This window comes from Pelodiscus sinensis, chromosome 1, assembly GCF_049634645.1.
Source record: "Pelodiscus sinensis isolate JC-2024 chromosome 1, ASM4963464v1, whole genome shotgun sequence".
Taxonomy (NCBI): Eukaryota; Metazoa; Chordata; order Testudines; family Trionychidae; genus Pelodiscus; species Pelodiscus sinensis.
The window spans coordinates 176148057-176170627 of NC_134711.1; the positions used below are offsets into that span (position 1 = coordinate 176148057).

Sequence of the window (22571 nt, forward strand, 5' to 3'; positions counted from 1 at the left end):
TCTGTTTGCCTGCTGTTCATAATCTGTTCCATTCATGATGACTACAGTGCCTCCTTTGTCAGCCTCTTTGATTATGATGTTAGCATTGTTTTTGAGGCTGTGTATAGCATTGCGTTCTGCATGACTGAGGTTATGTGTTATATGTTGTTTGCTTACAATGTCAGTTTGAGCACGTTTGTGGACGCAGAAGATGTAGAAATCAAGACTCTCATTACGACCATCACTAGGAGTCCACACAGAAGCCTTCCTCTTGTGGGATTGGTGGGGGTGGAGGAGCAGCAAGGTCAGTGTTTTGTACACAGTGTGTTAGAAATATTCCTTCAGGCGGAGGTGGTGAAAATAGGATTCCACAGAACTGAATCATATTCGTAGGGATAGTGGCGCAGAAGGAGAGTCCTCGAGATAGGACAGATTCCTCCACTGGCTAAGAGAGTGGCTGGATAGTTTGACAATGTTGCTAGGTGAGTTGCAAGTACCTGGAATAAGAGATCTGAGGCACGTAGCAGTTTGGATAGTTTATATTCCTTTTTTTTCCTGAAGGAAGATGAAGCGTTTTATGTTACTTTTATGAAAAAGCATATATAAAATGCAGTTATCATTTATAGTTATCTCCTGAAAAGTGAATCTGCCACTTTTAGCAACCAGAAATGATATTGCCATGACATAAACTATTGCTGATCGTTATTAACAACTTACATTGGCATTTGCTTCCTGGAAAGTGCCAGACTGTTTACATTCATCTATTTGCTAATTAAAAGTTATAGTTAGTATATCACTAACTTCAATTACCTGTGTCCAAACTCAGCTTTTAAGATCTACTAGATAAGACTGTTACAGCTCTGAACATAAAACTGATTACTGATGGCTACAGAATAACTTCAAAGAGGAATGACTTTCACTCTTTGATGTTTCAGAAATACAAATACAAAGTGGTCCCTTTCAACTCAGCATTTGACAGCAGTCACCACATAATGATATCTTAGCTCACAACCCACATAGATATTTTCTATAGTAAGTATAGAAGATAGCTGTGGTATTAATGTGGTATCTCTGGACAAATTCTGTCTATTTTAATAGCAGGCACTATATTTTATTACACATTACACATTTACTCAGTTTATTGACATTTTAAAGTAATTTTGGTAGGTATCAGTGACATAAAAGCATTTTGAACCACTAGTCTCAGCATAAAGGTCTGTCAACTAATTTCCTGAGAAACACAATGAAATTGAAATAGCAGTGAACAAAACATTATAACACATATTTTCTAATTATCAAATTATGTCAATGCAGATTAATAAATACACACTAGCAAATGTAACCAGCATTGCTCAGGTCTTTAACAGCAGGCTGTTGAAGTGACCCCAGTCTCCAGCCCCTCCCCCACCATGGCTAGCAGGCTATGGCTACGTCTACACTGGCCCCTTTTCCGGAAGGGGCATGTTAATTTCAGCGATCGTAATAGGGAAATCCGCAGGGAATTTAAATATCCCCCGCGGCATTTAAATAAAAATGTCCGCCGCTTTTTTCCGGCTTTTAGAAAAGCTGGAAAAGAGCATCTACACTGGCCCTGATCCTCCGGAAAAAGCGCCCTTTTCTGGAGGATCTTATTTGAAGTAGGAATAAGATCCTCTGGAAAAGGGCGCTTTTTCCGGAGGATCGGGGCCAATGTAGACGCTCTTTTCCGGCTTTTCTAAAAGCCGGAAAAAAGCGGCGGACATTTTTATTTAAATGCCGCGGGGGATATTTAAATCCCCCGCGGATTTCCCTATTACGATCGCTGAAATTAACATGCCCCTTCTGGAAAAGGGGCCAGTGTAGACATAGCCTATGTGTGTGGGGAAGGGGGTGAAACTCCAGGGACTACTCCCTCAGTGCTTCCCCTGCTGCCTGCAGGCTGTCTGGGGGGTGAGGTTCCGGGGAGCTGACCCAAGCCTCCAGGTCCTCTCCTGCCATGGCCTGCAGGCTGCTGCAAGGGCCCAGGATCTCGTGTACTAATCCTCCCTAGCTGCCACTCATGGCCTGTAGGCTGTCTGTGAGGGGGTCAAGCTCTGGGAGTTGACCCTCTTTCAGTAGACCCCCTCCCCCATGGCCTTCAGGCAGTGGAGGTACTAGGCTCTGGGGGGCTGATCGCCCCCCCAGCTATCGCCCCACTGCCTATAGGCTATCTGGGGGAGCCTGGCTCTGGAGCTGCCATTCTTCTACTGCCCACTGCGACCTGTGGGCTGTCTGCAAGGGGCTAATTTCCAGGGGCTGCCCCTTCCTCCAGTGGATATTCCCCCCCCCCCCCCAGCCTGCAGGCTATCTGGGAGGGGCCAGGCTCTAGGTGCTGTACTCCCTCCAGCTGCCCCCCCCCCCTTCATCCTCACATGCAACCTGCAGGCTATCTGGGGGGTACAAGGCTCTAGGAGCTGCTATCTCCTCCATTGGCCCCACTTCATGGCCTGTAGGCTCTCCACAGGGGTTGGGGAGGCTCCAGCTTTAGGGCAGAGGGACTACTTATACATTCTGGAGGCAGGGCAAGATGGCAGAGCTCAGTCCTTCTGGTCACTTTCTTGGTGCTGCAGCTGCCCCTCAGTGGCCACTCTCAGTATTGCATCCCTACTCCTTGTGCCTCTCCCTTTCTCATTGCTCCTTTCTCTACCCCTCCCCTTCCATGTTATGGAAGACAGTCCCATTCCTGGCATGTCACATTTTCCAGTCACAAATAAATCCTGACCTTGGTTTAAGTTAAGGTAAGAGGAAGTTGTATACCAAATTTGATGGTCATTGCTCTTACAGTTTAGGAGATCCTGAACTAATGGATTCATAGATGCACAGAAAGACAGATGGATTCTAAAATATATAGCAAGATTACCAGTTTATTTTTTGAAATATATTTCCATAATATATTTTTTGAAATATATTTTCCATAGAAATATACCATAATATTTTATTTTCTCCAGCTATACCCTTGTCAAACCTAATAAAGACATACTGATGGGAAGGTAAACAAAGTAACCAATGATAAAGCCCACTGAAATGAAAAAAACAAATTTTATTCAAATGGTCATATGCTTCTCATTATATATGGTTAAGAGCATCAATATCAGAGTGGTAGATTAACAAAGTAGAATATTCACTTTTATAGGCAGTTAGCTTGGGTAAATTCTGATCGCAGGTGTACCTGTCTTAGGGTATGTCTACACTACCCCGCTAGTTTGAACTAGCGGGGTAATGTATGCATACCGAACTTGCTAATGAAGCCCGGGGTTCGCACTAGCCGGCTTTTAAAAATGGCGGCGCCGGCTTTATGCTAATGAAGCCCGGGAAATTCAAATCCCGGGCTTCATTAGCAAGTTTGGTATGCATACATTACCCCGCTAGTTCGAACTAGCGGGGTAGTGTAGACATACCCTAACTGATTAACAGTTGTGGGTTTACACAGATGTAACAAAGAGAAGAATTTGGCCTACTGAATGTATTTAGTATTTGATAGAGATATGGCCTTGCTGACCTTTTCTGGTAGTTTGGAAATAGTCATAACTTCTTATTCTTCTAATAAAGTAAATAGACACTAATTGAACCATTGATCAATGAGGTGTAATGATCAACATTTATAAAGAAAAGATTTGTTTTATTTATTACATACTTCTGTTGTGATAATCACTATACTGTGCAAAAATGCTCTTAATATCCTGCCATGGACTTCTGTTTACTAATTGAAAAATATTGTAATAAAATAAACTTTTTCCTAAATTACATGTTTCCTTAATAATGTTTACTATTGTAAGTAATGCTATTGAATGTGTGTGTAATATATTTTCCTTTTCTGTAATCATGAAGCTATAAATACACAGAAGAGCCTGTCCTGAAGTCCTTAGGCAAATCCCAATTGATTTCAAGAGTATGAGCTGTGGATACATTGGGATTATTCTAACAGTACACAGAAATATTTTTTTGTATTGTATAGTCATATGTCTCATTTGGAAGAATATCATTCATTTTAACCCTAAACACACCTGCATTGGACTCATGTGGTGTGAAACATTGTTAAAATCGATTTACTTCCAAAATAAAGAATCAGGGAACAAAGGTAATGTAGGTGTTATTTACATTAAAAAAATAAATCAGATAACATCTTAAGTTTTCCAGTGAGTATTTCTTTCTTTTCCCTCATTTTCGGTCTTTGTTACACACTGAGTCCCTAATTACCAGTTTGGCAGGTTGCAAGATGTGGTGTTAGAAATTGAGAAATCTATTGTACAACTGTTTAATGAAAATACCTTCACTTTTATTTGTGATTTTAAAAAAAGGGGATAGCCTATTTGTTTGAATAATGGAAACATCCACAGTTCTATTAGATAAGTATTACCAGTAAAATACCTCCCAACACACACCAGGAATTGGAAGGGATACAAACTCCTATCTTCTAGTATGTAAATCATCTGATGGAAGAAATGCTGAAAGATGTGGTACTGACCACTGCTGGAAATAGTTAAACATTAGCAAAATTTGTTTTTAAAAGGACACCCAGTAAAATAATTTTAACAGATATATTTTAGTGATAATATTATATACTACAGTTTTTCAGGAGAATATATCATATCACATCCAAAAAAGGTAGAAACCAATAAAAATGTCTCTCATAGTTTATATGGAATTTTTTTAAATAGAATTTTATTTCTTGTTTCAGGCCTTTCAGAAACCAACAGATAGTGCAGATCAAATATTTTCCTTAAGTCATCTCTCATTACTTTGACCTACTGTATCTGAAATGTTAGATTTAGATTCTTCTAAGGAAGAAGTTTATTACTATAGGTTGTTCATAACTAAGCAAATTCAAGTTTAATTAAAGGGACCTATATTTTAATTGGAGCTGCATGCAAGGTTGTTATCCCCTGGTATTAACCCTAAATGAGGCCTTACATCCTGTTCATTCATCACATCATTTTTTTCCTTTAATTTGTATTACCTTACTCTTTTAGGATATGTCTACACAGCAGTGTTATTTCAGAATAACATAGTCCGTGTCTAAACTACAAGCAGATATTTTGACATACTGTTGAAATAATGTTGAGGTGGAGGACCTCTTATTCTGATTCCTGTAATCCTCATTTGATGAGGAGTAAGGGACGTTGGAAGAAGAGTGCTCTTCCTTGGACTTCCTGCTGTGGAGACAGTGCCAAAAGCCAAAATAAGCTATTTCGACTTCATCTATGCAATTGACATAGCTCAAGTTGTGTAGCTTATTTCAGCTTTAGACCTGCCATGTAGACATGCCCTTAGGGTGTTAATTGTTAATGAATGGATAGTGCTGTTAAAGTATTTGTGACTTTTTAAGGTAAAGTTATATTCACAAGTGGTAAGGTTGTCTGAGTAAATATTACCTAATATGATCCATTTACTCTTTGCAAGGTAAAATCAGGAAAGCAGAATGTATTGTCAAACTGCTGAAACACTGAGTTTTCCCAATTTATTTTTTAAATGGGAACCAACCTGATATAGAAGTCTCCATTAATTGTTCGTTTCACTTTTTAAGGAATCAATCCAAGAGGGTCCAAATAAATAACAGCCATCAGTTTTAACAAACATTAAAACAAAAAATTGAAAATGTTCTCTGCAAATAAATACAAATAAATATTATATTGAAAGCAAAAATGTAAAAAAGATCACAACAAAGAAATAATTGCACAAAAAATGAGGTATCAAGATCAAGTTCTTTATTGACTTTGTAAATTCTGACAATTGTCTCAATATTTTGATGCCTTGAAGATATGCACTTTTTTGATATAACCTACAGCAACAAAAGACTGACATAGTAGGAAATAGAAATCTTCTCTTAGTTCCACTAGTTTGAGGGATTTGGAGACCACATCTGGCATCTACTAGTGTAAACCCCTGCACTGATCCAGAATCCCACTGACCTTGGGGATTGTGCATAACAAATGCAGCTGGTGCTATTGGATTCTCTGGTGGAATCAGGACCATAGTTTTGTTTATATAACAGTTCCAAAGTACACATTGCTGATATTATATTGTGCTAATGTGACCAATCCTGTGAATTATGAAAATAATCATGAAGAAAAGAGACAAAATCCTTCAACACTAGCTGCCATAAAAAGAACACTTAAGGGTATGTCTACATAGCTGTAGCTATTTCTAAATAATGTCATAATACTGTCAAGCTAGAGGACTTTTTACTCCAACTCTTGTAACCCTCATTGTACGAGGAATAAGGGAAGTCGGAGGAAGAGTATTCTATTTTGAAGTAAGTGCTGTGTAGATGCTCCCAATTTTCAAATAAGCTATTTCAAAATTAGATACGCAATGTTTATCAGATTTTATCAATTTTAAAAATCCATTGCGGGTGGGAGGCTAACTACTTGACAGTGACAAGAAGCCCTGTGGCACCTTATAGACTAACAGATGTATTGGAGCATAATCTTTTGTGGGCAAAGACGCACTTCGTCAGATGCATGTAGTGGAAATTTCCAGAAATTTCTAGCAGATGACGAAGTGGGCCTCACCCTCACTGACTGAATTAATTTTATTATCTCTAGCCTGCATATTTATACCTGCCTCTGGAAATTTCCACTACATGCATCTGACGAAGTGGGTCTTTGCCCACGAAAGCTTATGCTCCAATGCATCTTTTCGCCTATAATGTGCCACAGGACTCCTTGTCACTTTTGCAGATCCAGACTAACATGGCTACCCCTCTGATATTTGGCAGTGTTCCTTTAAGCAGGTACTTATTGTCTGAGCCATGAAGTCTAGAATTAGTCCTTATCTTTTCTTTAGAACTTTTTTAGTTAATTTGTACATTTTTTAGATTTTGAAATTGCTTACTCATTTATATTTATTTCACCATATGTTACGAGATGTTTTCACAAGTAGTGTACAATTAGTCTTAATTATTCATTGTGTTTTATATATAAATAAATACACATATACATATATATCTACATAAAAAAAACCTTTCTCTTTCTTGAATCAATGTGAACAGAGCCCAGATGGCCGTATAGAAGTCAAAGGGCAGCATGGAAAATCGTCACTGCATATTAAAGATGTGAAGTTGTCAGATTCAGGCAGATATGACTGTGAAGCTGCAAGTAGAATTGGTGGGCATCAAAAGAGCATGTACCTTGATATTGAATGTAAGTTCTAACATTTTGTTATCTCTTTAAATTTGTTTTAAAGGAAAAAAAGTACATTCATAATGGAAGACCAAAATTTACTGGTAGTTCATGTGTAAGCTCAATAATTTAAGAAAAATTGTCCTTTCAAAGTTAGCAATTCAGAAGACACAGAATGAAATTCTGACTCCACTGAGGCCAATGAGATTTTTGCCATTAATTTCATAAGGGTCAGAGTTTTACCTATACTGGCAGTCCCCGACTTACGCGGATCCGACTTATGTTGGATCCGCACTTACGAACGGAGCTTTCTCGCCCCGGAGGTCGAGGTAGCGGATTGCTACCTGCGAGCTCCGGGGCGAGAAAGCCCCGTTCGTAAGCTGCTCCGGTGCCCCTGGTCTGCTGGAGACCATCTCCAGCAGACCAGGGGCACCGGGCGGGTTCCCGCGCTTCTGAGGCTTTGCCAGAGCAAAGCCTCAGAAGCGCGGGAACCGTTGCTGCTGCCGCTTGAGACCCGGTGCCTGTGGTCTGCTGGGGACGGTCCCCAGCAGACCACAGGCACCGGGACTGAAGCCGCAGCCGCGGGGGGGGGGGAGGGTCCCGCGCCTCTGAGACTTTGCCAGAGCAAAGCCTCAGAGGCGCGGCACCCCGCTGCCGCTGTTGCTCTGCTCCCCGTGTCCCTGGTCTGCTGGGGGGGGGGGGGGGCGCGGATATTGTGCCCCCCCCAGCAGACCAGGCTTTTGTTTTGGATCCTGGAGCAGAGTAGCTGGGGCGCTGCGGATTGGTCCTGCAGCACCCGCTCTGGGCTCTACTGGACCAACCCGGCAGCACCCCAGCTGTTCTGCCCCAGGTCCTGATTCAGCGCTGCTGGTCAGTTTCAGCAGTGGCTGAATCAGGACGCCTGGGGCAGAGCAGCTGGGGTGCTGCTGGGTTGGTCCAGTAGCGCCGAGGGGTACTACTGGAGCAACCCAGCAGCACCCCAGCTGCTCTGCCCCAGGCGTCCCCAAGTCAGCCGCTGCTGAAACTGACCAGCGCTGACTACAGGAAGCCCGAGGCAGAGTTGCTCTGCCCCAGGCTTCCTGGAATCAGCGCTCATCAGTTTCAGCAGCAGCTGACTTGGGGAAGCTTGGGGTTCTTAAGTTGAATCTGTATGCAAGTCAGAACTGGCGGTCAGTTTCAGCAGCGGCTGAATCTGGACGCCAGTTCCGACTTACATACAGATTCAACTTAAGAACAAACCTACAGTCCCTATCTTGTACGTAACCCGGGGACTGCCTGTACTGATATTTTGGTGATGGAGGCTATGTCTAGACTGCTGCTTTTTGTTGCAAAAAGGTATGCAAATTGCGTGCCACAATTTGCGTACCTTTTTCCGATAGGTTTTTTGGAAGAGACTTTCCCAAAATTTGGCCCATCTACACTGGGCCAAATTTTCAAAGAACATCCTTTTTCAGAAGAGTCCTTCTTCCTCGTGGCACGAGGAAGACATGCTTGTGAAAGAATGCATCTCCTCTTTCACAAAAAATGTCAGAAGAGCAAACGCGCTCCCTGGATGTGACGGAGTTTTTTTTCTGGTATCCCGGAAAAACTATAGCTTGTTAACTTTCTCATAACTTTCAGGCTGATGGAGACTAGCTGTGGGTGCAATTTTTGGGGAATATAAAGCACCAATCCATATCAGTTCAGTCTGGAACTGCAGTTTCTAAAGTTAAAACATGTCTGGAAAAATATTCCACATATTCCCTTCCTCTCTCTCTATCTCATGCCCAGCAAGTCTTCTGCTTTTGTTAAAATCATTCTTAGTGTTAAACGTGTGACACATTCCCCCATGCATCAACTCCACAACTTCCAAACAAAATGTTATTTGATGGAATGATAGAATACAAGCAATGATAGAATATTTTTCACAGGTATCTGAAATTATTGCTGTATTGGGCCTCATCTGAAAGTCAGATGGGAATCTTTCCATTGACTGTAGTAGTTCTTGGATTGGGTCTTTAGTGGGGAAGATGGGAAGATGAGTAATTTTTAGATTGCTGTTGCTGGATCCCAGTTGAGTGACTCCTAAAGTATTGTCATAGATAATCACTGTAGGTGATATGTGCAACTCTTTTTGATAGGAGTCTTTAAAAAAAAATCAGACTGATGAATTAGAGTGAGTAATTTGTGCAGGATACAGGAGATGGAGTGGTTTCTTAAGACAAATATAGTGGAAGCTGTTAAGATGAATTATGAAAAATAGCCTTAATGCTTAATGTACTCTCTTAAATGATGCCTTCCTTTAACATTTTAGTGTTACCCCACAGTGCACATAAAATGTGTATACCTTTGTGTATTTAGTTTCAAATGCATTTGCTGTGCTGCTGGTATAAGGAAGAAAAAATGAATACTCTGAAAATCCTGTAGTTAAGATCTGTTTTCCCATAATACAGATCTAAGTTGATATGAAATACATTGTTCAATTGAGATTATAAAGTGTTACTCTTTTTTAAAATATCAATTTCACTTGTGTGTAGTGTTATCCATTATAGAAAGGGTTCTTGGGCTACATTATGTGAAACATTTAAGCTACAGCAACTTAAGAGCACATTAGAAGCACAAAATTAATACTGAAGAGCAAAATAACAATCTCTAGATGAATAAAATGGAATAATGTAGTCAAGAGTCTCTGTCAAAATGAGAGTTTTAAAACGATAGCAGATGTCCTAAATTGAACTGTAGTATAATCTTCCTTCTCAATGAGGGGCAGTAGTAGTAGTATTTACTTTTAATGTTTAAATAGAACTAATTAGAAGGTATTAAAAATGAAAGTTTGTTGGCATTTAGTGTTAAATCTGGATGTGGTTAACTATTCAAACCAATTTGAAATTCCAGGAAACTTTCTACAGGTCAATGTGAAAAATCTTTTTACCCATCAGCATATTACTTGGCGGGCTTGTTTGTTTGTTTATTAGTACACATAATACATAAGTACAATTTAAGATGACAACATTTCAAATATATAATATATGACTTGTTGTTTTGGCCTGACTCAGCATTGTCATATTAGACTTGATGAAAATGCTATATCACTTTGACTATTTTATTGACTCTCTAGTCTCCACACATCTTACATTACTTTTTGAAAGTTTGAAAGGGGTTGTCATACTTGCGAATGGTTCTGTGTGACTAATAACTGAAGTCAAACATTTATTTCCAGATCAAGTGCTCTTTGATAGCAGGAATGAAAGTTCCTGTATATTGCCTAAACAGTGAAACTTATTCATAACTTGAAGGGAACACCTCTAGTGATGAAAGAATAGTTCTGTCTTACTGCCATTCTGATTTGATTGCCATTTTTAGTGTAGACTTTTATCATGGGAGCCCCTGTCCACAGCAAATGAACTGAGATGTTAACTTAATTTGCCCAGATCACAGAGCTCTTGTCAAATGATAATTAATGCTATTAACCTTAACCATATTTAAATTAGTGTCCTAGGGATGAAAGGCTCTTTATTCCAGTATCTCCCAAGACATCCAGTTCCATAAAAGTTTATTTTAACAAAATTATCTCTTCAAAGTACTTCATAAGAGACACTTCCTTTTTTTTATATATACAACAATCTTTTCAAAAAAATCAAGAACAAATTGTAGTTCTCACATCCACAAATAAATTCCTTCTCTGTAGCTGATGTAACATATATAGTAGCTGCTTCTTGTTTCCAGTCAAATTTGTCACTTGATAATTTTTAATCTGAATATCACTGCTGATAAAACAGACTGTTCAATCAGCCAACTATGCTGTACCATGAATGATCATTTTCAAAGGCATTTATTTTGTATGGGTCCTCTGATGACTGAGGAGCCTCAATCCTTGAGCCCCAATCCTTGAGCTCATTGGCAGACATTACAAGTGGTGTTGGAAGTTAGGGGTGGGCCATGATTGATGAATGGTATCTATCTTGGCATTTTTCTTCCCCCAGGGCAAGGCAATTTTCCTCAAAAATGGACGTTCCCTCTGATAAGTTTTTGCCAGTTATCCCAGTCCTGTGCTTCTGTTCCCCAATGTATGGTGTTGATGCCACATTCCCTGGTGTTTATTTTGAGGATATATTTCTTTGTCTTCTGGTTTCCTTTATCCTTTGGTGAATTAATTGTACAGTAGCTGTTTATGTAAGCATATATCAAGCCTCTGTGCCAGCTCTAATTCAGCTGATGCTAGATAATTAGGGCCTTTATGCTGAAGATGTTAGCCTCTGTAAGGACACTTGCATTAGTGTGGTGATTCTCCCACTTACTGTTGAGGATCTTCCGAAAGAAGTGCTGGTGCTAGCAATCCAGGTTTTTCAGGTGTTCAACTCTTGGAACCAGAGAGGAGAGTTGTGATTTTTCACTGGTTTACAATCTAAAAGTCTAGTTTGTTTTCTGATGCTGTGATTGTTAAACATCTGGTAGACAGTCTGCCAAAGGCATGGTTGGTGCAGCAAATTCTGGGATGAATCTCAACATCTATGTCTGCCCTCTGTGAGAAATAGCTGCCAAGGTAGTCAAAGTTCTGTAGATTTTCCAGTTCTTCTTTGTCAGTGTAGATCTCCCTTGCTGGTCTGATGATTGACAAGTGGCTGGTGGAGAACTTTTGTTTTGCTCATGTTCAAAGTTAGCCCTAGGCTTTTGCAAGCTTCAGAGAAGAAATTAAGGGCTATTTGTAGATCCTTCTTTCAGTGTGCAACTACAGCACAAGCATCTGCGTACTAGAGTTCAGTTATTGTTGCTGATATTACTTTAATTCTGGCACGGGGATGAGAAAGGTTGAAAACATTGCCATCAGTCCGATATTGGATGTCAGTGCCTCTGGCAAACAGTCCTGCATTCACATTTTCATGTCTGCTAAGAAAATATTGGGTACCAGCCAGAGCAAAAGGATGAAAGAGTCATTCTTTACGAGATTCTGTAAAATTTGTATAGAACAAATTCTTTATGATTTTGATCAATTTTTTTAGTAGTTCAGTAATAATAACAAATACTGGTCTTTGCAGCTTCTAAGGATTTTTAAACACCAATTTACTAATTTCCATATAGTTCTTGGAAATAAGTGCTATAATTATTGTATTGCACATCTTACTGAAAACATTTTACAGATGAAGAAACTCAGATACATAGAATGTAGGTGATTTGCTGAAGGCTAAAGAGGCATTCTCAGGAATTTCTGAGTCAACGATTCCTGAGAATCACTAATCCTGAGAATCACTAATCCCAGTGATAAACTGGGATTATCCCAGATTTTTGAAATCCGTGGTTTATGTAATAGAATAACATAATTTCCAGGAAAAAGGTTAAACACACTGAATAGTCTCGCAAACCATAGAGACTAACAAAACATGTAGATGGCCTCTAAGATGCTGCAAGACTATTCATTGTTATTTAAGTATTTTTCCAGTTACATACTAACTCAGGAACCCCTTTGAATCTTACAATTTGCAGGATGCACCATAACATTTTTTATTAAAGCGAGAGATACAAATGATACTGCACTCAAAAAAACCCCAGTATTCTGTGGAACCTTAGGGTATGTCTACACTACCACCCTAGTTCGAACTAGGGTGGTTAATGTAGTCAATCGAAGTTGCAAATGAAGCCCGGGATTTAAATATCCCGGGCTTCATTTGCATCTTGCTGGGCGCCGCCATTTTTAAATCCCCGGTAGTTCGGACTCCGTGCCCGCGGCTACACGCAGCACGGAGTAGGTAGTTCGAATTAGGCTTTCTAATTCAAACTACCGTTACACCTCATTCCACTACCTACTCCGTGCCGCGGGCACAGAGTCCGAACTACCGGGGATTTAAAAATGGCGGCGCCCGGCAAGATGCAAATGAAGCCCGGGATATTTAAATCCCTGGCTTCATTTGCAACTTCGATTGACTACATTAACCACCCTAGTTCGAACTAGGGTGGCAGTGTAGACATACTCTTAGAGACTAACAATATGTAGTATCATGTGCTTTCATGGGTAAAACCCACTTCATCAGATGAGCTGGAGTGGAAATAACCGAAACCAAGAAATATATAACAGCAAAAAAAATTCCATGTCAATTGTAGGACCAGTGCTAATGAGGCTAATTAAGTAGGCTGGAAGTGTCCCACTTTTAGCCTTTAAGACACTTTTTGGGACACTTCCAGCTCACTTAATTAGCCTCATTAGCACTAGTCCTACAATTGACAGGTACTTTGCTATTATATATAACTTGGTTTCTGTTATTTCCACTCCAGCTCTTCTGATGTAGTGGGTTTTACCCACGAAAGCATATGATACTATACATTTTCTCAGTCTCTAAGGGCACGTCTACACTATGAAATGATTTTGAAACAACTAATTTCGAAATAATAATGCTTGAAATAACTATTTTGAAATAGCATGTCCACACTACATGGAAGCCTCAAAATTAGTCTGAGGCAGGCTTCCTTAATGTGCATGCACTACCTCAACTTAGAACCTCAGGAAGCACTGGGGAGTAATTACTTTGAATGACTTTGGGGTGTAGTTATTTCAAAATAGCAGCAGTGGAGCAACCACACTACCACTATTTCAAAATAAATGTTATTCACAGCGGAAAGCAGGAGTTATTTCAAAATAAATAGCCAGTTATTTTGAAAGAATGGGCTTGATAGTAGGGTCACTCCACTTGTTATTGTGAAATAAGGGGTGTTATTTCAAAATAACTCTGTAGTGTAGACTGGGGCTCAGGTGCCTCAGGATTACTCATTTTTAAATTTACAGACTAACATAGCTACCCCCTGAGACTTTTTAACATTCTGCACTGTAATTTCTGACGTATGCTAATATTGTTTCTTATATTAGTTCATAACCATGCTTAAGGAATTTCTATAAAGTAATATTCTTAACAGTTTTTTCTCATGTTCTTTTTTGTTGATTTGAGTGGTTTGTACAGTCACAGAAAACATGTTCCTGTCACATCCTTCCCATATTCAGGTTGGACCTTGCCGGTCCAGCATCCTCAGAACCCAATGGGTCCTGGATGAAGGATTTTGCCAGACCAGGGAAGGACATTTTTGCTCCCTTTCTTTGTTCACCCAGCCATGACCTCACTGCCAACCTCTTCCCCTTCTTCCTGTTGCTGGCCCCTCAGTGTAGGGCTCCCAGACCTATCGTGGCAGCTCTGTTGCTGCAAGCACAGCTCCATGGGTAAGCCCCCTTCTGGGGTCCAGTTATGGCACCAGGTAGCAGCCCCACTTTGGTTTCAGCCTCGCTGGGCAACCCCGCTGCCTCCCAGTCTCACTGGGCAGCCCCATGGTCAGGATCCTGATCCTACAGGTCAGCCCCGTTGCCTCCTAGTTCCTCTGCACTGTTGTGCCACTAGGCAGCAGCATGGCTGCTGGTCCCCTGGTAGTGCTGCCAGATGGCCTGCTGCCAGATTCCCATCCCCACTACTGGGCAATCCCACTGTCTCTCAGTCTTACTGGACAGCTTTGCTGCTGGTTGATAGCCTTGCTACTGGCCTCCAGCCCTGCCAGGCAGCCCCATTGCATCCTGCTCCATGGCCCTCACCCAGTGTAGTCACCAGGAGGCAGCCCTGCTGTTGGGCTCCCAGTTTCACTGCCAGAGGGCACACTGGCACTAAGCTCCATCCCTACTGAAGAGCTCCCAGACAACAGCCATCCATGGGACTCTCTTGTTCTGGAACATCTCTGGTCGTCCTGGATGAGGGATGTTGCCGGACCAGAGTCCCCATTAAGAGAGATTCAACCTGTCTTACATTCAGACAAAATAGAAATACATAGTTTCATAGTGTCTTTATTCTTACTGAACCCCATTAGAGACATAGACTAGTAGTGTGATTGGAGGTCAATTCTACATTTTACCCAGCTTTCTGTTGGGGTTACTTTTGATTATACTTTTGAAGAGGGGAAAAGATGACTAGGTCCTAATACTATCCTGACATGATTAATACTGTTCCTGCTATTTATCTGATGTGCTCACTGGCTAGAGAGAAATCATAATGGAGTCTAGAGCCATTGCAAATCCATCTTCTCAGCAAAGGTCCTCAAGGAACTTTAGATCAAGGTAAACTTAATAAGGTAAAATAAACAAATTATAGAAGAAAAAATGAATACAAAATAAAGAATTTTTCCAGGTCATTGTCAGTAAAGTTTTATTCTTTTTACAATGTCTGTTACTTACTTACTAAACATCAAGACTTTTTCCATTGTGGTTACTAGTATATTTCCTTTAAAACAAAATATTCCATGGAAAACTGGACAAAAAATAAAGCATAAGCAAGAGTTTCTTTAGGTTGCTGTTTTCAAAAGAGTTGTAAGGGAGTTAGGCATGGAAATCTCATCAAATTTTTATACGATTTGTGCATTTAACACCATTGGGCTCCTTTAAATATTCCAGGTTACTACTCAACTAAAATTCTTGCATTTCTAAGTAATTATTTTTCTCTCTTTATTTAAGAGGTGTTTGTTCTCATGGGCAACAAATGTTACAGGCCCACGGCAGGCTAAGCTTCTCCTAAACCAGGCTGTGGCCCTGGCTACACACTGTTGTACTCTGAGGGTGTGTCTAGACTACAGGTTTTTTTCGAAAAAAGTGGCCTTTTTTCAAAAAGACTTCCCCTGCATCTAGACTGCTGCCACATTCTTTTGAAATTAAATTGAAAGAACACGGTGGGGTTTTCGACTGTGGTATACCTCATTTTATGAGGAAGAACACCTTTTGAAAAAGGCATTCTTGAATGCAAACAGGGCTTTTTTGAAAGAGAGCAGCCAGACTGCCTGGGTGCTCTCTTTCGAAAAAGCGGCTCACTTTTTCGAAAGAAGTGGTTGCAGTCTAGATGCTCTCTTTCGAAAGAGGCTTGTAGTCTAGACATAGCCTGATGCTCTACTTTTCCCACCCCAGCAGAAGCCAACAAAAACTCAGCTCCCACCAGTGGTCCTGAGCTCTGGTCTGACAGCAGCTAGGGGTGGCTTCAGGTGGTGCTGAGGCCAGTGTGTGACTGGGAGTGGGACCAGCAGCTCATCCTGGTGCTCAGCCTGTGGTGGGTAAGCTAGCTCCAGCATAAAGGCCAGGGGTCCTTCGGTCACAGGGGTCCTCCGGCCACTCTAGGCTCTGGTAGGGGAGAATGGTTTGGAGAGCAAATAAGTACAGAATTTCATCAATCCCACATGACCCTATTAATACTAGTCTCTTCATGCTTCTGAAGATTTTTCTGTCTTCATTATCATCAAAATGCCACACTGATAACACTGAAAAGGTTGATTACAGATGGATGATGTGCTAGCATGTCCAAAAATTCAGGACTCCTGGGGGTTTTGTTTTTTGTTTTGTTTTACCTAGTACCTTAAACTTTAGAACTAAGGTGCTGAATGTGCAATGTGGTATATTTCTCATACAGTAATGAAATATGAACACATGATTTCCAGACATGTGCTTTCATAGCAAAATATTACTTTGTGGAGGAGGGCAAAATTGTCATTAAAACATTATGCTACATTGCAACAAAGAGAACCTTCTTCATTATTCACGGCTGCTTTTCTTCCAAATTTCATTAAACATCATCATTGAATAGTTTGTCTGATTTTGCTGACATTGTGTTCAGTGGTATAGAAAAAACAAAGAAATTGCATTACACAACACTTCAACTTTTATTTGTAATAAATCCTGTTCAATGCTTTGATGGCACTGTCCTTAACACATTCTTTATTATTTATTGGTAATAAAGTGGGGGGTTTTGTCTACGTGCTGAAGTCAACCTCATTAATGTAAAAGCACTAAATTTAAGATCCTGAGATTATCTTCTTGGACTGTCTCACTTTCTTTTATGCTAGTGAACTGTATTGCATTGCATTTTATTCAAATTCATTGGATCAATTCCATTTTACTTTAAAGCTTTTCAAACACACTGCATTACTTTCAAAGGAAGGTTGAACTACAAATGACATCCAGCCTAGAGAACTGATTGAAAAGTGGTGCAAATAAACCAGACATGCAAGGTTTAATGTAATAAGAATAAATGGCCTAGCATGTTTGATTCCAATTGCTGTTCCATTTAAGATACATTTGTACTGTTACATATTACTAATGAGAATAGAACTGTATTGTTCAAAATCAATTTCTTTTCAAAGAAGCTGCAACAAGAATTTCCTGTTAGTAGTTAGTCTCCAAGTCAAAGTTATGAGAGGCTGGCTCTATAATCTTATATGTTAATGACTGCTATGCTGCGCATTAACCATAAATCAGATTCCTCCCAAACTTCTATATCTTGATATACTGTGACCTAGAATTATAAGATTTGCTATGTGCTAGACTCACGTTCCTCTTTCTTTTAGCTTATGGATAATTCTATGATAGTCTTGCAAGGTGCTAATAATACAGGGTCACATCACTGACATGGCAATGGAGTGAAGTCAAGGATTGTTAATAAAAAGTAACTTTTTTTCTTTTTAGAAAATGACCATAATTTGAGGAATTAAAAATCATTACTTTTAGCTAAGATTTTTTTCTAATTGGCATTCTGTTTCCCTCCAAGTGACATTTACTTACATGTGTGTTAGCCTCAACAGTGTTGTCTGGTAAAAAAAAGCTATATTTAAAATTCAGTATTGGTAAGAAAAAAAATCATAACCTGTTTCATTTGGGATTTGTTCCATTCTGTGGCTTCATGTTACACATAATGGAATAAACCCAACTTGTGATAATGCTCTTTAAATTCCAAAATTTAAATTTGAACTGCAAAGTGTAATTATAATCTAATACTTTTTTCAAGGATATTGCAGATCATTTATTTTTCCATTGTAAGTGTGTGTGTGTGTGTGTGTGTGTGTGTGTGTGTGTGTGTGTGTGTTGCTTACGTTTCATGGTATTGAAATTAATGGACCTGACCTAAATACTATTGAAAATATTACAATACAATCTGTTTCATAATGCACTGAGTCAAAAATAAATACACGTACCTGACTTCTCTGAATATTTTTAATAATAAATATTAGATCAACTCATTTAGATTTACATGCTACTTAAAGGTACGAGTTTTATATTCTGGTAGCCTTTTAGATACAATTCAGATTTTGAAATGTTCCAGAATGAACACTGAGCAATTTGGAAATATGTCTTTTTAAATTATATTTCTTACCCAGAGACAATATCAAAATAATGTACACCCTAAGAATCCGTGTAAGTAGTAACAAAAATATCCTATATAATGAACAGATGTTTGTGGATTTAAGGATGAAGTGGACTTGCACGTATATATACCTTATTGGTTAGTTTATTTGTTTCAGTATCTGAAATGAATCAGCATTTTAGAGATTCAAAAATGTGTCAGGTTTAAATTTAAGGTTTAAATCTAAACAAAGTAGAAATCCCAAACTAAAACTTTAGACAAAACCTCAATATCAGAAAATAAATTGCACTGAGTCAGCTTCAAGAGTGATAGTTAGTTACTATCGGGTTATTCCACTGATTGAGAGCACGTGGTGGCCCAACTGAAGATTATCTCCTGTCTTTATGGGGAAACTCTCACTTAGCATGCCATGCCCTGCTGGAGACCCACGAGGAAGCCTTGGATGACTAGGAGAAGAACTCTTTGTAAGTGAGGGAAAGACTCTGATGTTTGATATAAGTTCCTCTAACAATCTTCTTAGAAGGTTTCCTACACATGTAAAGGAAGAAATTGTTTTAATTCAGTTATGTCTGGATCTTCTATGTACTCTTTTAAAAGCTCTCTCAATCATCCTATATCAACTAAAAGAGTCTTACTTAAGTATCTCACCGCAGTATTTTTCCAGGCCTTCAGTTCCTCATGCTTTCAATAGTGCTGGAACGTTTTTTAGAGTAGAGGTGGTGAGCTCCGCCCCCACTTTACCACATTTGTGCCCCTAACTGCCCAAAGTTGGGGCTGAAGCTGGGCACGACTCCAGAATCTTTGTCATGGGATTGACTCTTGGGGTCCCAGAGCTTTCAGTAGAGCCACCAGAACCTTGGGTGGCCATGGAGTCCCTGGAGTCCAGGACCCCAGGGCTAACAGCAGGGCCCATGGAGCTGGCAGCTGGGACCCTAGGCAGCAGTGGGGACTATGGGTGCAGGCTGGCATCTGGTATCTTAGCACATGGCATAAATCTGACAGTGCTGCAGCATTCCCCAGACCCCTATTTCCCACACTTATACATGTTTCATTACCTATCTGAGGGGCCCTGTTAAAGAAGGCTGCCGGTGGTGCCATGTCTGAGTGAGAGCTACATGTCTGTATACTTTATTTGTATCCAGCATAACACATAATTCTTTGTAGCATTTTAAAGACTAACAAGATGGTTTAGTAAAGATGGATTAGCTTTCGTGAACCAGACCCACTTCCTCAGATCATATTCTGGAAGTGAATTGTCCCCACAGTAGGCTAACATTTTTATGGCTAACTTAGAACAATGTTTCCTCGGATCCAGTCCCTTTTTACCTCTCCTTTACTTATGCTACATCGGTGACATCTTTATGATCTGGACCCATGGCTAAGAAACTCTGGACGCATTCCACAGAGACTTTAACAACCTACACCCCACCATCAATCTCAGCCTGGTCCATTCAACACAAGAGATCCATTTCCTGGACACCACATTACAAATCACTAATGGAAAATTAAATATCACTCTCTGCAGAAAACCCACTGACTGCTACACTTACCTACATGCCTCCAGCTTCCATCCAGGATGCACCATACAATCCATCGTCTATAGTCAAGCCCTTAGGTACAACTGCATCTGCTTTAATCCCACTGATAGAGACCAGAAACTTCAAGATCTCTACTAAGCATTTGTAAATCTCAATTACCCACCGGGGGAAATAAAAAAAAAACAAATTGAAAGAGCCAGACGAATACCCAGAAACCATTTACTTCAAGATAGGCCCAAGAAAACCAACAATAGAACACTACTTGTCATCACCTATAGCCCCCAACTTAAACCCCTCCAATGCATTATCAGTAACCTACAACCTATACTGGAACAGGATACTACACTCCAAGAGGCTCTGGGGGACAGACCCATAGACTCCTATATACAACCAACTAACCTCAGGAAGATTCTTACCAACAACCATTAATACAAACCCTGGAACTTTCCCTTGCAAAAAACCCCGTTGCCAACTTGGTCCACAGACACTCTGGTGACACCATCACTGGACCTAACCATATCAGTTATATGATCAAGAACACATATTCCTGTTCATCCAGAAATATAATTTATGCCATCATGTGCCAACGGTGTCCTTCTGCTATGTATATTGGACAGACTTAATTAATGCCCACAAATCAGATATCCGGCATCTTCACAAGAAAAAACAGTTTCTTTTCATTTCAACCTACCTGGACATAGTCTTAACCACCTTACTACATGCATCTTACTACAAAGAGATTTTAACACCAGATTACAGAGGGAAACTTCAGAACTTTCTTTCGTGTTTAAATTTGACACTTTACAAATGGGCCTTAACAAAGATGCTAATTATCTTAACCATTACGAAGATAGCTTCCCCACTTATCACTCCTGATTAGCCATTCGTTGACTCATAAATAGCTATTCTCTCCCTCCCTCTCCCTCACCCCACCTTCTGTACTAAATCTGATTTGTCAGTTTAATAATGTGTTCACTTTTTTCATTATTTTCCTTTTGTTTTAGCAAGGTCAGACTAACACGGCTACCTCTCTATTACATAATTCTTTGTAGTCACCCAAAGAATTATAGTAATAGAGATGTAGCCATGTTAGTCTAGTCTAGCTGAAACAAAAAACAGGACTATGTAGCACTTTAAAGACTAACAAGATGGTTTATTAGGTGATGAGCTTTCATGGGCCAGACCCACTTCCTCAGATCAAATTGTGGAAGAAAATGGGTATGACCATATGTACCAAAGGGATACAATTTAAAAAAAGTGAACACACATAAAAAGGACAAATCAAATCTCAGAACAGGTAAATGTCTGTGAGCTAATGATATTAGAAGTGATAATTGGGGAAGCTATCTTTGTAATGGGTAAGAGAATTAGTGTCTTTAAGACCCCGGCGTAAAGTGTCAAATTTAAGCATGTATGTCAAATTTAAGCAAATTTAAGAATTATGTATGACATGTGGCCCACTGATTGGGATGCTCCTGCCCATTATTGTTGCATACAAAAAAAAAAAAGAAAAAAATAGAGAATTTTCTGTGCCTATTTACTATAGGCACTAGGGTGCAATGGTATGTGTGCAATTATTATCACGATTTCAGCAGTAGTATCTAGTCTAGATAATTACTTTTAGGTCTTTGTGACCTAAGGAATGAACTAATTAGCAATAGCAATATGCAGAATGTTTTAACTGGAGCATGCAGCACATAAGCTTAGTGTTGTAACCTTTGAATATGTTTGAGTTCTTTGACATTTCCTCTCTCCACTCCCACTCCACCTTCATTTTTCAAAAGACATGCCTTAAAAAGACTGGATATATAAATTATACTATTAGCTGAGGGGGGGGGGGGGGGGGGACAAATTACATTATTCACAATGCACAATTTGAGGCCAAATTGATTTTTTGTTTGATTTCTTTTATATTTATTTCCAGGTTAAAATGTTAACAAAGTGCAATTAGTTGAGAGAAACATTCTTTGTGTACAAGAACATAGACTTTTAAAAAAATAAATAGAAAATGAGGAAATTGAGTTAAAATTAAAATTAATGAACTCCAAATATTTGAAAAGAAATGTACAGTTAGTGTCACCCTTGCTAGCCTGTCTTCTGAACAAGATGGAATGATTTTAACCCTGTCTTCTGAAAAATGACGGCAGTTATATAAAGCATACTTTATTATTTTTAACAAATAGCATACTGAAGTCTATCATAAACAACCAATCACAAAGAATTAAACTGCCACCAACCAACTATTAAAGTTTCATAAGGCACATAAAGCTAGCCTATCTCTGTGAATATTACTGTTCAATCTCACATTCATGTTGGTAATGTGGTGACAGAAGAAAAATTAGTGTGATTATAGAACATCATGGGCCATCATGCTTAATGTCAGAGAATATTTCAAACCAAAGTTCTGTGGTGCACAATGTAGAATTCTCCACCCTCAAACTGTTTGGATACAGTGTATGTTTCAAATGGAAAAAGGTCTGTCTATAACCCTTATAAAAATAGTATAATTGAAAACGAAAATAAATGTATTTTTCATCATGATGCCTATAGCAAAATTTGGGGGAGACAGGTGTTTCTGCAATGTTGCTGACCACGAGCAAGATATTGGCTTGAAAAATCATAAGACATTTAACATTTAAAAAATAATAAAATTGTGAATTCCTTTTAATTTGCATTCTAGGTTTTGAACTTTTAAGACTCACATTTTTTTATACCTTGTTCCTCAGGCATAAGTCTCAACTTTTTTTAAAAAAAATTACGTAATCCCTTGGATACGAGGTGTTGGAGCTTTCAGG

General features: G+C 39.4%; 1 protein-coding gene across 2 annotated transcripts in view; it reads left to right on the forward strand.

The window, feature by feature from the left end:
• The window catches only part of NCAM2 (neural cell adhesion molecule 2), a 547839-nt gene that overhangs the window by 368239 nt on the left and 157029 nt on the right, over window positions 1–22571 (forward strand). For both annotated transcript variants that reach the window (XM_075910051.1, XM_006128839.4), the window contains exon 9: window positions 6989–7139. In XM_075910051.1, coding sequence (XP_075766166.1) covers window positions 6989–7139 — 151 coding nt within the window. The remainder of the gene's footprint in view (window positions 1–6988; window positions 7140–22571) is intronic.